Source organism: Aythya fuligula, chromosome 2 (genome assembly GCF_009819795.1).
Source record: "Aythya fuligula isolate bAytFul2 chromosome 2, bAytFul2.pri, whole genome shotgun sequence".
Lineage (NCBI taxonomy): Eukaryota > Metazoa > Chordata > Aves > Anseriformes > Anatidae > Aythya > Aythya fuligula.
In genome coordinates, this window is record NC_045560.1 from 144,928,943 (window position 1) to 144,945,632 (window position 16,690).

Genomic DNA, 16,690 nt, shown 5'->3' on the forward strand with positions numbered 1-16,690 from the left:
TGGAGATGGGAAATCTTTCCATGAACAGTACAAACAAAATCATTGCTGCTGCAAAAATAAAGTTCAAAACAAAAGTTTTTAGAATAAAACTCTTTTTTTTTTTTTTTTTTTTTTTTTGTCATCCTTTTATTTGTGATATCCTAAAAACACCCAGCTGTTCTTGTATATAGCACCAATGGGATTCAGGGCAGAGAAGGCCACAAGAAGATGACCAAGGGCTCCATCTTCACAAGACTTAAGCCTAGTTTTGACACTCAGGAAACATCTCCCCTCTTCAGTTCTGCCAGCCTGAGCCCTCTTCTGGCTTTCCCACTGTCACTTTTCCCCTTCTGTTACTTCAGAGCCTTTTCCCATCCTACTACATGCCATGGCAGCTCACTCCTTGATGCACCCCTGCACCTTCTCCAGCTCCAGCCCAGCTGCTGCCGAACCCAGCGCCACTGCCCATGGGAAAGCACCAAGTACAGCCACGTCCCCAAAAGCTGTGATAAATATTGTTGAGAAACAGCATAGCCTAGCAGCAACCTCCAGCACTCATAATCTCTCCGCATCGTGCTCCCAGTAACTCTCTGGAGATGGCTCCTGGTTGTTTTGACGTGCTGCACAATAGAGGTGGGGAAAAGTATGAGCGGTCATCTCAGGGCACAGCACAGAAGAGGCAGTTATAGTCTTGAGACGCGGAGGCTTTATTCAAAGGGACAAATAAAGTCATGAATTAAGGTATCCTGGTGGCAAAGGGGCTATTACACGTGAAATAAACAACTTTAATGAGGTTGTAACCCTAGATTTATGGTCTCATCTCCATACACAGGATTTCAGGTGCAGAACTCCATTAGCACTAATGGGATGTGCACAATTAAAGCCCCCCACAACAAGATGAGAATGCTGCTATTAAAACCAGCGATGAGCAAGCTCCAGAGAGGTTCTCCCATTTAGCTCAGCAGAGCGCTCCAGAACGGAGAGGCTCATTTGTAGCAGGCCTGACTGTTTTGCAGGGTGGGCATTTCTGAGCTGTGAATCCTCTGTGTGACAGACACAAGCATGTGGATACCCTGTCTGATTTGGGTCAGATGTTACCCCTGTCCACCCACATTTGCTGGGACGTCAGCTCTCCTCTGCTGGGACTGTGCTCTGGCTTTCCACAGTTAGCAAAACCCTTGAATCCAGTCTCTAGGCTTAGATGGGGACAAAAAAGTGTCTAGTGCATACAAAATACAAAACAATGCACCTCAATATTTTAAATCCATAAATGTCTCCCCTCTGCTTAAGGGTACCACATATATTACTATGCCAGAGTGGCATTATGCTGGCTGAGACCCTGGGATGCAACTTGCTTACCCTCTATTTCACCAGGCAACGATCACCAGTTGAAAAGGGCAGCAGCTTACATTATCATGTTTTTTAGCAAGCAGCGCAGACAATATCCCTGAAATGGCTTTCTTGCCAGGGAATGGTAAAAGCTGTTTAAATCTGAATAACACTACGGCATATATGAGAGTGATGGAATAAGGTGCAGAGGCCGCAAGCAGAACTACAATGATAAAACATTAAATACTAATATGACTTTAGATGTGATATTATGCTCTCCCAAGAGTTGTAATTTTTCAGATATATGAAGCATTCAGAAAAATGGAATTGAACCCTTCATCACACAGTTTTTTTTTCCTACAATATTAAAAATGTAATTTTACCACAAGCCATGGGGACTCCTGTATTCTTAATACACTTAAAGATTTTTACAAGCTAATGTTAATACTGACTGAAGTGCCATATACATCCTCATTCTCACTTAGAATTAGTCTGAAAGTTGTTCACTTTAATTTTGCACTGTAGTGTTCGTATTCTTGTATTGTTCACACTCACCAATTTCAGCAGTGCGAAATTCTGACATCATTCCTGAAAAGTCGGCGTTCACACAGAATCCAGCAGAGTTTTACCATCAGCTTTAGTGGCAATAGGCTTAAGCCCAGAAGTCTTAAATCTGATAGACATTAAAGATGGAGAAAATTTACTGGTTAATCTAATTTAGCCAGCACAAGAACATTCTCTACAAGGCCAAGGTTATTAATGGCAGCACAAGTAGCCGCATTTATGCGGAGGCTACTTAACATTTTCCATTGTAATACTCTGCTTCAGGATAACTTTGAACAATTCAGGCTAAGCATTCCTGATGTTAGCTGTCTGACTAATGGGATCTTTTTTGGGAAGCTTTTGCTCAAGGGATTCAGCTATTTCCAAGACTGAGGTTACAAGAAAAACTGAAGTTACAGAAGAAGGAAAAAAAAAAAAAAAAAAAAAAAAAAAACAAACAACAGTTTCACATGAAAAGCTCTGGTGCTTCCATGAAGTACAACAAGAGTTTCGGTAATCACTCTGCTGAAAATTCAAGCGATGACTGAGGTGTAAGGCTGAAAAAGCACAGGGCACGGCTGAAAATAAAGTGATGTGCTAATTGGAGAATGAAGAGACAAAAGAAATTAAAAGCAGGTGCTAGGAAGAAATTAGGCAGCATGACCTTGCATGGCTGGTACAGTTGCAAAGCTAGGGGTGTCCACGCCTACACGTGTTGGCCTCAGCACCACTTTGCTGCTCAGCAAGTAACAAAGAAACCTTTAACACCTCCTCGCTGTCCAGTCCATACGGCATTGTGCTGATGCTTTAGGCTCTTCAGCTCTAAGAGTGGATAACTGCACACCCAGGACAGCCTCGAAACAGCCAGCATGGCAGGCTACATGGCTTTGTACAACAAATTCTGCTTTGCTAAACTTTGGAAATGTGAGTCCTCAAGAGAGAGGAAAAATTTGAATTGTCAGTACAATCTGCATCCAGTTACTCAGCATACAACCTTTTAATGGCATAATCATGTATTATTTTCTCCATAGGATGTGATAATCAGGCAATTACACTTAAATTCACCAAATGATATCAAGGACCTGCTGAGCATGGACTGGATCGAGCACATTAAGCACTTCAAGTGAATATGACAGACATGGCATCAATCTTAAGGAGCTTACACTCTCAAAATACAAAAGAGCAAGAATCAGTTCTCACTGCACTGCAGGCCTGAAGAAGCACAGGGCCTGGAGGGCCTGCTCGGGTCATTAACCCAGAACTGTTGGATCCCGGCTCAGACACAGGGTTCCCCGCTAGGCTCATGCCTCCATTGTCAGGCAGGTGCAAGTTATGAAGCAGCCCGGATGTTTTGCATCAGGAAGAGCTGCTATTTACATAAATTATTCACCTGTTTCTACCAACACCGTAACTTATGATGCTCCAGTAACTAGCAAAAACTTCACAGCCAGTGTCCGGGAGGCAGGCGGAGATGGTGATGAGGAAGGCTTGTGGCTGGTAGGCCACGAGACAGGGACAAGCTTCTCTCCAGGAGTGGTGGTTTCCTCCATCGGGACTGCTCAGTCCATGGCACAAGTCCTCTTTTGCCCCCTGTGATGAGGGAAGCCCTCCTACTTTGGGTCAGAGAAAAGCAGATTCGGTTGTCCAAGCACAGACAGCAGCAGCTGCACATGGAGTGGATGAAAAATTTCAGATAAATGCCCGACTACTACCACTTCAGTAATTTATTTTTAAAATAACATAAATATACAAAAGAGGTTTCTTCTAACAGTGTTGTGATTAAGAAACATTCACACCAAGAAATGCTATGGGATGTACGTACATAATTTGTAGATGGCCACAATCCAGCCATTTCCTGAGTGTGTTACTGGTTTAGTGCCTGATCCAGAAGCCCCTTTTCTCCTTGATGATCCCCTGACTTCCCTTGCACAGACACATGAAGTTAAAATGTCTAAGGATCCTTCCCACAAAGAAAATTTTCCTTTCAGAGTGAGGATTCATTAAAGGCTTACGGAAACCAATTAGCGACTGAGAGAGCCTTTCCCTTGCAAGTAGCTGCTTGCACTGCAGTCTGTTATCCAGCCCCTGATGGATGCTGGTGGTGTGAGTGACCCCAGGTCCCCTGGCAGGCTTCCTCTGCTTTGCCCACCTCACACGTCCACCACGATATGAGTAGCTGCTGCTATCAGCGCAAGTAAAGGCTTACGCTGAGCTTTTCCGGAGAAATCATTCACATACAGTTATGCTGTCTCAACTCCACTCTGACAACTTGTGAACTCATTGGCCAAATTCAGCGGAATCTGGACTCACACACGCTCAAGAGAGGGAGAAGCAGCAGCTCCTGGAGTGAGCTGCAGATAGTGTGGCGGTCGTGTGTGGGAGTCATTGTGAACAGCTTTTTGTGGTCGAACTAGGAAGACCAAAAAGCCACAAGAAACCAAGTCCATGAATGCTTGTTCTCATATATATAACTGCAGAAAGTGCTCTTCTATGAACAGCAAGCTTTTTTTTTTTTTTGATTGAAAGCCTAATAGCACTAGAAACCTAGATAGTCTTAGAACATGACATCAGGAGTCATGTTTAAAATTATTAAATCAAATAAGACCTTGTAGTCCGTATCAACAAGTTGTTAACATTTGTGGACCTCGTAATTGCTAATCCTTTTGGAAACGAGATTTTTCACAGCTAGTAACACTGGATGTGCCTGACTACAGTGTTAAATGTCATAGCGATTAATATGACTGTGCTTTTTGCCTAAGGTAAACTAAAATAATCCATATGGAAGTGACACAGTTAGTCAAAAGCAGAAAGTGCTCAAGTGTTACAATCTGGCGTAGTACAGGCTAGCCTTGATCATCATATTGTTTACTTCTTGTCCTAAAATATATAAATTGGTCATTATTATTTAGACTATTTTCGGGCATGTTTTTCAGCACAGCTTGAAACAGGCAAGAATATTGCCACTGCTACATTCCAGTTACATATTTTCCTGCCTTATCTGCAATCTGCAAGCTAAAAACAAAATTGACTAACATTAAAAGCCAAGTGAAAGATTTGAGAAAAACATCAAAAAAATTGTGACAGACATCCTTCAGTGACTTGCTTTCAAATGTCAGGATACGAAAGCACGCAAACACCAGCTGGGGTATGAGACCCCCAAAATCGTTCCATCAGGTTTCAGCTTTCTGACCTGTTGGGTATGACTCTCACTCCATCAGTTTTATTGAAATAGACATTAAAATAGAAATCATACATTGCATTGCTCAAATCGAGACAAAAAGAAATTGGAAGCTTGATGTATCTCTTCTGTATTTAAGGAACACCGCCCTCAATAATGGTAACAGATTAATAGATTGATCATTTAAAACGGAATGGAGATCCTCATTGCACGCGCTCTTTTCATCTTATAAAGCTTTTGAGGTCTTTAGCTATTTCTGCTGGATAAATGCATTGCTACCCTTCCTTGTTTATTTTACTGACACTCTAATGCCTTTTAATATCATTGTAAAATGGATCTGGCTATTTTTCCCACATATAAATGTTCTCTTTAATTGAAATAAGACATTAAGTTTTCTCTCACTAAGTGCCTTTTGCCAAAGCTGTTTTTAAAGACATCTTCTACAGCTCTGCACAATTTGCTACTGCTCAGCATATGATGAGTTGTGTCAACAGCAATCTGTTCTGTCAATTAAAAGATTAAAAAAAAAAAAAAAAATCAGGCCCAACTTTGTATAAACTGCCTTTCAGTTGTAAAGCTGGTATGAGAATCACTCACTGGGGACAAGTCCCAGCTGGCAATGCCACCATCTTCTGAGCAGTGCCAATACGTTTAGCCCGCTAACACCTGAAGACTACAGTCATGAGAAAGCTGAACTCAGGAGCATATCTGAAACCTGAGCATGAAAACTTCCAAATTTCCACTGTGATTTTGATATGCTGCTCAAAAAACAAACAAACAAACAAACAAAAAAAGTATCTCCCCAGTTGCAGACAAAGCTTTCCAGAAGAACTCGTGCAAAAAGCAGCCATCAGTGGATTTAGAGCAGCATGCTCTTTTTACTTAAAAATCAACAAGCTGTGAGCAAAATCTAAAGAAAATTAAAAGCAAGTATAAAAGCTAAGGGAAGAAAATGCACAGGCATGGAAAATCACAAGGGATGGTATATCTTTCACCCCAGGGCTGGCAAACTGGCTGAGAAGCAGTTCTGCAGAGAGCAATTCAATTTCTCTCACTGCACACATTGCACATATTTACGCTGGTGATATTATTTGCATCAGTGGCTCCTAATGACTTCTTAACAGAGCACCAAGAGTTTTCTCAGTCCTTTGACTATCAAGTGAGAACCATTATAAAGCCTCTTGCTACTTAAAGATGTTTCGGCTTGTCATTGGTGATTTGTCATAGCAAAGTCATCAGAAGGCAAAAAAATCAGGCAAGAATCACTGAGATTAATGAATGACTCCAGGCTCAGGAATTCACACAGCAAAAGAAGCAAAAACAGAAAGATATCAGATGTTGTTTATACGTGTATTGGTCGCCGCTGCCAACCCCATCCAACATCTTTGCTCATACAAAATGGGACATCTGCAGCATCCAGTCCTCCTCCACTGCGCACTCCGTGCAGATGCAAACATCCCACAAACGCTACCTGTCCTTACCTGGTAGTACCTTATAGTAACTCTGTTCAGCTCTGCACAGAAGTCCTGATTTCAACAGGATGCAGAAATGGAGAAATTCAGGTTCTAAAACATTTAGCCATTTGGAAGAATATTGTGTGGAGGTAAGAAGAAAATGGACATGATAATGTGCATAGAATAATTGGGGAAGCCATGGTTTCCTCCGTGGGAGCAGCCTGCTGCAGAATAGTTACAACTCAGATGGAAGTTGCTCCAAAAGGAGTGTGGAATAACTTGGGAGTGTGGAATACTGCTTCGTAACTTGATGTAGGGATAACAGCATGCCAACTACGTTTGGATTACAGAAAAGTTCTTCCCCATTTGGTTTAATTTTCCTTAAATATTAATGTTAGGGATTAGTCACTGATAACAACTGTGGAATTAACTAAGGAATCGCATGTATTTTCTTAGTTTACCAAAGGATGGTCCGAAGTGCAACATCCTTTCCTACTGCCTGTCCTGAAGATAATTTCAGAGCTGTCAACATAATCAGACATTTCAGAACATAAGAAAGACTCAGTGATTATCCTGCTCCACTCTGTGCTTATGTCAGAGCAGGAGCACACAGTCCATTATGAGAGTCCTCAGAGAGGGTGTTACCTCTAACTACAGGAACTTTCTATTTATGCAATACCAAACTGCACCCACCCTACCTTACACCAGCAAAACCTTGGGGCCTAGGAGCACACCCCGTTAGCAGGCAGTCCCAGCGATGTGACCAAGCTAGAGCTGCCACTTTGGGCGAAGGCACTCCCCACAGGCTCAGTTATGCACAATTAGTGCATTTTAACAGCAGCAGTGGGACAGAGGCAGTGAATGTCACAGTAAATTGGGAGAAGAACCCAAATATCAGCCAACCAGAATAAAGATGGCACATTTTGTTCTCCACGTGCATATGCAGTACCTGAAGATGGGTGACGGAGATAGGACCTCCATGCAGAGGCCTTGCTGGCCAAAAAAATGACAGGTTCACTGATGGAAAAAAAGTCAGTGCTGACAGTAAACAACTCTGTTACTGTCTCTGTGGAACTACCATGTGCAACACAGAGCAGTTCTCCTATGCAGCTCCTCTCTATGTGACTCTATGTTCATAGGTTTCGATGCACATGTGAGCTACTTTATGCAACAGCAAAAAGATTTTGTACTGCAGCTCACTACAGATATTAGAATTCACTGTCTTTTCATTATTAATGTGGAGAAGTATAGGCAAAGAGAGCAGAGCAGGTACTCTGAAAAGAAAGCAGGTGGGTTTGTGTTTTTGTTTTTTTTAAAGCCTAAACTCTGTATGACTGCTCAAGAAAAAGAAGTTTTAACTTCTTTAAAGGTGAATTATAAAGATTTTAATGTCACTGCATATTTATTAGTATAAAGAAAAGCCTTCCACAGCCAAGGATGTGGAAAAATTGTGCTGTGATAATTAGAAATGGGAAGGACATGTCTTACAGAGAATGAGCTGCCAAGCTCACATTAGGTAGAGAGTGTGTAAGAGCCAAGTTCCAGGAATCCAGAGATTGTGGGGAAACCTGACACAGCCCCCTTTAATTCTTAACACCCACAACATTTGTAGACTGACAGCTTCAATTGACTCCACCTCCCTGGCTCAGGTAGACTTTCCCTATTATTTTTTTCACCATGACAAATGACCCAAGTATGATTTGGAAGTCAAATCACCTCCAGAAATCTACTTTTGCTTTACCTGCCTTTGTATCTCATTTCCCTACCTGACTCAAATCCCTACCTTGAGAAGCCACAGATCTCTACTTAGGTCTTCCATATTTCTTTGTAAGCTATAACTGACATCAAGCACACTCAGTTAAGCTGTATTAAACTCACTCATCTTGTTAACCCCCAACACAGCAAATTACTGCACTCACATTTACATCCACAATTAAAGACCTGACTCAAACACATACTTTGTTTTTAACCTATTCCAAGTATTTATTTTGCTAACACCTTTTTGTGTGGACCTAGTATGTATGTTAGTGCTGCTTCCTTCTATAGACAGTCACTACAAAGCCAGTCCTTTTTTATTCCCAGTTATCTAGAAGATAGTTTACTTCTATCTCAAATGTCCCATCTTATTCTAATTGTTCCTACTTCTCTTCCCTAGTATTTTTTTTGGTCCTTCATAAAACTAGAAAATTAACACTGTTTGAATATTATTTGTATAGGAAACAAAACAATCACTTGGCACTGCAGCAGGACACTTAATAAATCTTTGTTTTCAGATAAGTTTACTGTGTGAAAGTCAACACAAGGGTGACCAAAGTTTCCAAGTCAAAAAAAAAAAATGAGACTGGAAATTTGCCAGATATGTGAGGGCTGAAAAAAATTTGCATACATATTTACATAAATACCACAATCACTATAGTTAAGACTGACAAAAACAAGGTCCTACTCTAACCCCCAGTTTTCACACATTTCTGACTTTCCAAAACATTCACCTTGGAGGCTGAAATTTTCCATACTGGGTTTGTATTTAGAGGACGTTATTCATTAACAAAAAAAAAAAAAAATCCTTCAGCCATTTTAGGCTCTCAGAACTCATCACATTGTGACATGTAAGAACTTTTTTTTTTTTTTTTTAAAACGACAGTAACATGAGCAATTTGCCACATATTAAACCCTTTAATCAATGTTCTTAAAAAGTAAAGTAGCTTGAGTTCAGGAATAAATACACGTGCAAAGGATCAAGTTAATGCAGAGCGGTGTAAATGGACACAATACCTACACTAGCTACTCCAGGTTAGCTAGTTCTACAAATTTGATCACGAAGACATCACTAGCATATCACTGGACTACAGTCCAGTTGGTGGTGACAGTGGAAGTGGGAACACAGCCTAGTGTGATATGGTGGGGATCAATCTCCAGGGAATACTAATTTCATATGCTGCAACCGTGAAGCCTATGAAATACTTGCAACATGGAAGATCCAATGTGCCAGACTGTCCAAACAGATTAAAATAAAAACAAGCAACCGTTCCAAGTGACTGGCTTATTATGGCTGTAAGTTCTCACTCAAAACTGGGAAAATGTAAATTTCTTCTGTGAAGTCAGCTATACTGAACATTTGTAATAACTTATTTTTATGTAAGATTCCAAGTTAAACCTGTATTATTTGCTATGACTAAACACAAATAACCGCCAAGCACTTAGCAAACCTGAGTGACCACAGAACATTCCAGCCCAATATGGCCAACAAATAAGGAAATACTAAAATATCATTAAAATTTGCCTTTTATTTTTCTTACAGGAGAGTTCTGCACAAACCAACATGACTGTTTTACAAGACTTTTTTTCCCAATATACCAAATTTTCAAAAGGATTATTAACAGTATAAAACTGTAAATAACTTTTTCTGTTGAGGCTCATAGCAAAGTGTCTTCAGTTGTTGTAATCTTGGAGAGCCTGAGCCATGAAAAGCTTGCCCAAGTTCTGTGCATTGAACTCCTTAATATTCTGACAGTAGGTATTAATTTGACCTGTCAAGATGAAAGAAGAAAAAAACTTTTTCAGTTGTGAAATTCAGGAAAGACATCCTAGAACATGATTTTTAAAATGCCCCCCCCACCCCCACCCCCCCCAAAAAAAAAAAAAAATCAGTAAACCATATAGGATTTACAAAGCTAAACAACCAAAAAAAGATCAACTACTCTACACTTAAGAATTCACATTTTCAAAATTCCCAAATAAGTTTGGGAAAAGTAATAAACTAAATTAGCAAACTAGGTAAACTTGTACCCTTCTCCCCCCCAATTTTCCTACAATTTTGTTATTTACAATTTCTGAAAAGACATATGACAGTAAAATGTACAAACATTTTTTGTGGCTGTATTAGAAGCTTAATCACATTAACCAACTGTTCAACTTAGTTGCTCTATAAGTACTATAAAGCTGATTTTCAGTTTTGTTCCTATGCATCTGCTGCCCTATTAAAATACTATAACAAATATTTTCCACTAGCAGATTGAAAGCTGTAGTACTCCTGTTTGGCATTTTGCTAGCCTTTTTTTTTTCCACCTAATATTTCCCTTTATTAGCTATTTCAAAAATCATCAGGGTATGGAGACTTGTCAGTGCTGTACAAATCAAATGCACCCATCAAAACATTTTTATACAAGAACTGCTACAAGTTATTTCCCTTGTTAGCTAGGAATAGCAAAACATGAAGCCAGTTTAATCAAAATTAAGACTCTTTAGAAGGCCAATAAACTCTCAATCTAATGCTCTTTTTAAAAAGTTTTTTTAATGCCTCAGAGACAAAAGAGCTAAGTTTCATTCTTTATCCACAAACTTTACTTCATCTGAATTGAAGTGAATCCTTCAATTCTTCCCCTGACTACAGTAAAAGAATAAATGAAGCTTTGGCTGAAAACTTTTTTTTTCCTTGAAGTATAATAGTTTTTAATTCCTTCTCTTCTAGGAGATGATTCATCTGAAGCATATCAACACTACCATAACACACGTGTAAGACACGTGTGCACACAAACCTGTTTTGTATATTCTAAGCTATGCCAAAGCCAAGTGTGTAAATACGTTACTGCTGCTAGGATTCATTCACTGTTAAAAACTATCAAGACAATAGTTTTCTGAAAGACTCTGGATAGAATCATAAATCAAGAACATTACTTCTTTTAAAAGCAGCACTTATTAGCAGTGTGAAAAAAATATCAATACTAATCTAATTATTATTTTTTTAATGTCAAATTACTTACTCTTTCAATACTCTGAACTACCAGGACTTCTATTTAATTTTCTCTCAGTGCAAACCAATGGTGATAACTATCTGATCTAAAATGCCTCCTGTAGTTTAAAGAAAGAAAATTGAATTCTCATGACATTTTCCAAACTTAAATTACTTAGCAGGACATCTAAGTTTTCTGCTCTCTGTTGCCATTGTGAAATCCCAGCTACTTTTGCTTTTGTAGATGGTAAGGGGCAAACAACAAGTTTTGGAACAAACCGTGGCTACACAATGCAACACACCAGAAAACTGAAGGAATATGGGGGTAAGACAACCAAAAATACTGCTGCTTTGTTCCCGTTTACATCTTCCTTCACCTCGAGGTCTGTAGAGATGGGGGATTGTTTCCCTAGAACTCTGTCCATAAAGATTAAAGAAATGAGCTCAATTCTATGGGAAATTAAAAATACAAATTCTCAGCTTTTGCAACAGCCAGTTCAACACCTAGGGATGTCCGCGGTAACTTAGGGCTGCAGAAAACGAGGCAGAGAACTGCTCTGACTCAATAGTTCCAGCCCAAACAGCTTATTCCTGCCTCCCATCTGTACAGCCCCATAGCTTCTGGAGTTGAGGGAGGAGCTGGGCTGAATGCAGAGAGCAGCTTGACTGCAGCATTCACTACACCCATTTGCACAGAAAGCCACGCTCCGTAGGACATTTCTCTAGCTCTGCTTTCAAATCCCACTTCACCTTCTCAGAACAGAGCCAGGAAAAGGCTCCTGCTGTTGCTCCTGCCCTTTCCCAGCAACCTGTGAAGCACATATGGCCAAGCAGGACCTAGCTACAATGTCTGAGTAAGAAATAAAAGGAGTAAGGCTCCATACATCAAGTTTAGAGCTTTACACAGCCATTCTGCTTAAACACAGTGGTCCACTTTTATAAAAACACTTATGTTCTTATCGGTACCTGTAACATGCCTCAGCTACTTCCCTAGATGGTTTAAAATTGTTCTGTGTGGAAGCTCACTTTCTAACAGAGGCAAGGACTTCCTACTAGCAATAAAGTTATTATTCTTAGCTACCTTTCTTTTTGTGAATATTTCGGGCACCAGGACTATCGATCAGTTTATTGAAACCACTGCCTTTGACCAAATGAAATAGCATTTGGAATGCAATCAATGCCAAATTACCACACCATAATGTCAAAGGTAATGAACAATTAAGATGACTTCTAGGGTAACAACTGCATTTTCCCCCAAGATAACATTCATATACAAAAAGATGATTCAAAGAGCCTGCTGGGACATTACCTGCAATAAGGAGCGATTCCATTCTTGCAGGGGGCTGTGGTGGTTTAAAAAGTTTATTGATGTCCTCTTCAGGAAGAGGGGCTTCCCCTCGACTTTGACGCTGCATGTTTTCTTGCTGACGTCTCTGCTGGTACTGAAAATAAAGCAACAGAAACAGAATGCAACAGGACTTCCAAAGCACTGATAAGTATTTATTTTCAGATGCTTTTTGCCCAACTAGCAAGTGTGTTTTCAAAACTGCATTTATCCATACAGGGTAAAGAGTCAAGTGAACTGCAAATACCCCCTTATTTCAGAAACAAAATGACAAAGTGAAAAAGCAGCCCAAGCTCTAAAAGGTAACCCCAAATGCAATTCAGTTTATTTCAACTCATTTGTAACATGTTTTTGATTTGTTTTGTATTTTTTAAATGCCTCCCTTTAAATACCACCCTCAAGTCAGCACCTTTAAGAAGTGAGGTGCTAGAAAATTATGCAGTGCTGAAGTGGTATGGATTGCTTTTTTTTAAATGCTTTTTGTAGATGTAAATACTGTATCTAACGGAAAGATTTCAGCATAGTAGATAAAACCTCCCCAAGCAAAAAAAAAAAAAAAAAAAAAAAAAAAAAAAAAAAAAAAACACTAGGTTAGAATATGAAGATATAAGAAGCCATTACCTCAAATAGTTATATAAAGATAGAAATTCCCAGTTTTATGCAAGTTAAAGGTCAAAACAATATTGATGTGAAAGGGGAAGAGAACTTGATTAAACAAGGTATTTAAAGCCAAAAAATATCAACTCTAAACTAAGAACAAATTCATGGCTGTAACAAAGTAAAATGGCTCATTTTTCCATTTGAGTTATTTAGATGTTCTGCCATTTCCATGTCATTTCTTTGTAGGTTACCACAGGATATACTAAAGGAGCAGTTTTTAGAAATTAACCTGCTATTAAAAAATACTGAGATTTGTTTTCAGCACTTCCCTTTTCCATGTAGATTATTCAAACAGATTTTATGGCAGCTGATCATTTTTTAAGCTATTAGATAAACATTTATTCTTGCAGAAGAACATACATTCAAAAACACGTATGTGAGATTTTGTACTGAATGTCAGAGCCAGGAATTAAAGTTGTAAGCTTTGTCCACCAGAGTCCTCATACTCAACACAGAAAAAAAAAATCCTTAAAATAAACAAACCAAATTGTACAGGGTGTTTTCTCTCACTTAAATGTATCTGTGCACAAGAGTTTTGAGAACAGTTCATACTTGGTGGCATACTGAAATGAAGTAATTTTTTTTCCAGTAGTAGTGACAAATACATGTTTTTGGACATTGTTAAAAATAAAATCTTAAATGCCCATATTTGTATGTGAATTTCATGCAGCCTCTTCTTTCTTTGCATTACCCCATTCACTTCTCAGCAGTCTGCCTATTATTCTCTATTGAAATGGCTTGTTCTTAATCACAATTGCTCCGTTTTAAAAATGAAGTTAAGACCACTAACTATGCTGCAATGAGCCACTACTAAAGCAGTTATAGTTAGTAAAGCAACAAACTGGGACACCATGGAACCTACTTGGGTCTGCTTTTCCAAATAAATAGAACCTCTTGTTATTCACAAAGCCTTTGAAGTGTATGCCATCTTTCTACTCAAATTAGGCAGCAAAGGAAAATAAATCTTCTGAAGATAACATACAGGAAGCTTCTATGTCCTCAGGAATCACGATGCCAGGACAGACCACTGATCAAGCACTGCCTCCTTAAAATACTCCCTATTCAAGTTATATCTAAGTGAAAAAAGCCAATTTTGATTTTAAAGTAGTCAGTGATGAAGCATTTCACATGAACCATAGGTACTCTAATACTTTCTACAGCAATACCTGCAATATTTTATCTGCAAACTGGCCTGTCCCAGTTTCAGTTGGCCAATATTGAATCTTGTCATATCTCTGTCTGTTAGACTAAAGAGTTCAAATTTATTTTTCACATAGGTACTTCTTGAGTAAGCAGGTCACTTCGTAACTTCACTTATCACATGAAGCAAATTGCATTCATTAAGATCTGCTTTCAAGGCTTTTAAATCATTCCCATAGAGCTTTTTGCCAATTTACCAGCCTTCTTCTATAATTAGACACAGTATTGCTTTATCAAATGCAGCAACAGCAATTAAAGTCTCAAAATCACAGTATGGTTGAAAGCTGGAAGAGACCTCAGGAGGTTATCTGGTCCAACCCTGCTGTTCAAGCAGGGCCACCTAGAACAGATCTCCACACTCAGTATTCCCTAATCAGATTCTTTTGGGTTTTAAACAGCTCTTTTGGCATTAGGAATTAAAAGCCAACATCACCTGATCAGTATCACCGTCTACTGATACAAACACAACTGAAATGTCATTGCTGATAAGAGGACAGTCCGCTGTCTTTTCCGTCTGGGCTGTTTCTTTACTCCCAAATGCATGACTGTACGTGATGGTATTAAAACACAGAGTTTGCTTTAGAACACTTCACTTGAGATGAAAGAACAGGAAGTACACTTACTAATCCACTAATCCTCATGTCCACAGCACATTTATCAACGATTTTGTTTATCATACATCACTAACAAACAAGTAAAATAGCAAAGACAAACCAATCCACACCACGTGTCAACAGAACTGAATCCATTTCATGATTCCCCACTGGCTCTAACATTTTATAACTGCATTTAATGGACATGTTTCTTTAAGAATTTTATCTTGCGTAGATCCAGACCCAAACCCATCTGTCTTGGATAATACCCATCGAAACGATCTTTCATGGAAAAAGTCCTTTCATTCAGGTTTTCCGTATTACCAACCTGGTGCTTTTGCTGCTGCTGCTTGCTTACATTCCTCAGGTAGGTGTTGTATTTAACAATGTCCTGGCTCATCTCATCCACTCTGTCCATCAGCAGCTGCAAACTCTTCCCAAGGTGATTACTAAAATACAAAAATCATTCCTGAAAAACTGAATTTATTAAAAAACACAAAGTATTGAAATTGAACATTCAAGTCACTTGACAAGCTTTTCTGCACTAATGGCAAAGTTTGCAATTTTTATTTATTTATTTTTGTTCCTTGTTATATTTATTCATATATATACACATGCGCATATATGATATCTTACCTGGTGTCTCCTCCTCTAGTGTCTTTGCCACATTGCAATTATAACATTTAAATGTTTTGGTCTTTGCAAGGAACCTCATAGTTATGAAAAGCCTTGCTTGAATTCACTGATATTACAGATCCAGGTTAAATGTTTAAAAGAAAACATCTGACACTTTTGTGGTGACATGCAACAATGAACGACGTTCCAGGAGATCTTTTATTTCAAGTTATTGTTAGGTTTTGTTTTTCTTTTCCCAATATTTCTGACCCGCAGCAGGGATAGTTAAATATTCTTCTGAGCTCTATCTCATTCACTAAATTATCAAACTACGCCTGTAAGTTCAGCAGACACCACTTGATTTTCGCTGTTGAGAGGGAGCGTTGCATCCAGCCCAGCCAACTCCACATTCCATACCATAGGCAACATGGAAGCAGCTAGGCTGGGCGCGTCCAGTTCCAGTTATGCGATCTACAGCCTTGGCCAGACAAATGCAGTCTGTTAAACAACTTTTATTGTAACCATTTTTAGCAATCGATTTGGTATTTTGCAGGAACTTAAAGGTATAGCTTCCAAGTCTAAGTTTTGGAACTTCTAAGGTTGGTGCCCATGGAGACAGTATTCACCCTAAATTGTGTTTACAGGGTAGTGCGGTAAAAAGAAGGATACTCACTGCACTGTATTGATCCCTCTGACCAGAACCTAGCTCGTTAGCTCCAGTCTAAGCCTTACCCAGTCCTCCTTGGCTGAAGACCAAGGGCTCAAACAGCTAAACTCCATTCTTCTCCTCCTCAACTGCAATCCGCTAGTATTCATGGAGTTTCTTTCAAATAAAAGCTGTTTGGTGCACTTTTGTCAGAATCCTATCATTCAGTTGTTGCTTTTCCTCATTATCTGAAATTCCTACAGCCTTTTACAATGCATTCCCACCAGCCTATGGACTGGGGAAATTAACTGGAAGAGCCAGTAGGAAATAGGGACATTATGTAAAAGGGAACCACACATGTGATACTACGCACATCCCTTTTCAAGTGCAAATTACTCACCAAGTCCACAAAACTGACA

At 39.2% G+C, this 16,690-nt stretch overlaps 1 protein-coding gene across 1 annotated transcript in view; it reads right to left on the bottom strand.

Moving 5' to 3' along the window:
• Nucleotides 1–9,747: 9,747 nt before the first annotated feature.
• The window catches only part of EIF3H (eukaryotic translation initiation factor 3 subunit H), an 83,286-nt gene continuing 76,343 nt past the window's right edge, over nt 9,748–16,690 (bottom strand). Inside the window, exons 6-8 of the mRNA XM_032182081.1 lie at nt 15,339–15,459; nt 12,522–12,654; nt 9,748–10,010 (exon numbers count right to left, since the gene is read on the bottom strand). Of these exons, the coding sequence (XP_032037972.1) occupies nt 9,913–10,010; nt 12,522–12,654; nt 15,339–15,459 (352 nt within the window). The 3' untranslated portion in view covers nt 9,748–9,912. The remainder of the gene's footprint in view (nt 10,011–12,521; nt 12,655–15,338; nt 15,460–16,690) is intronic.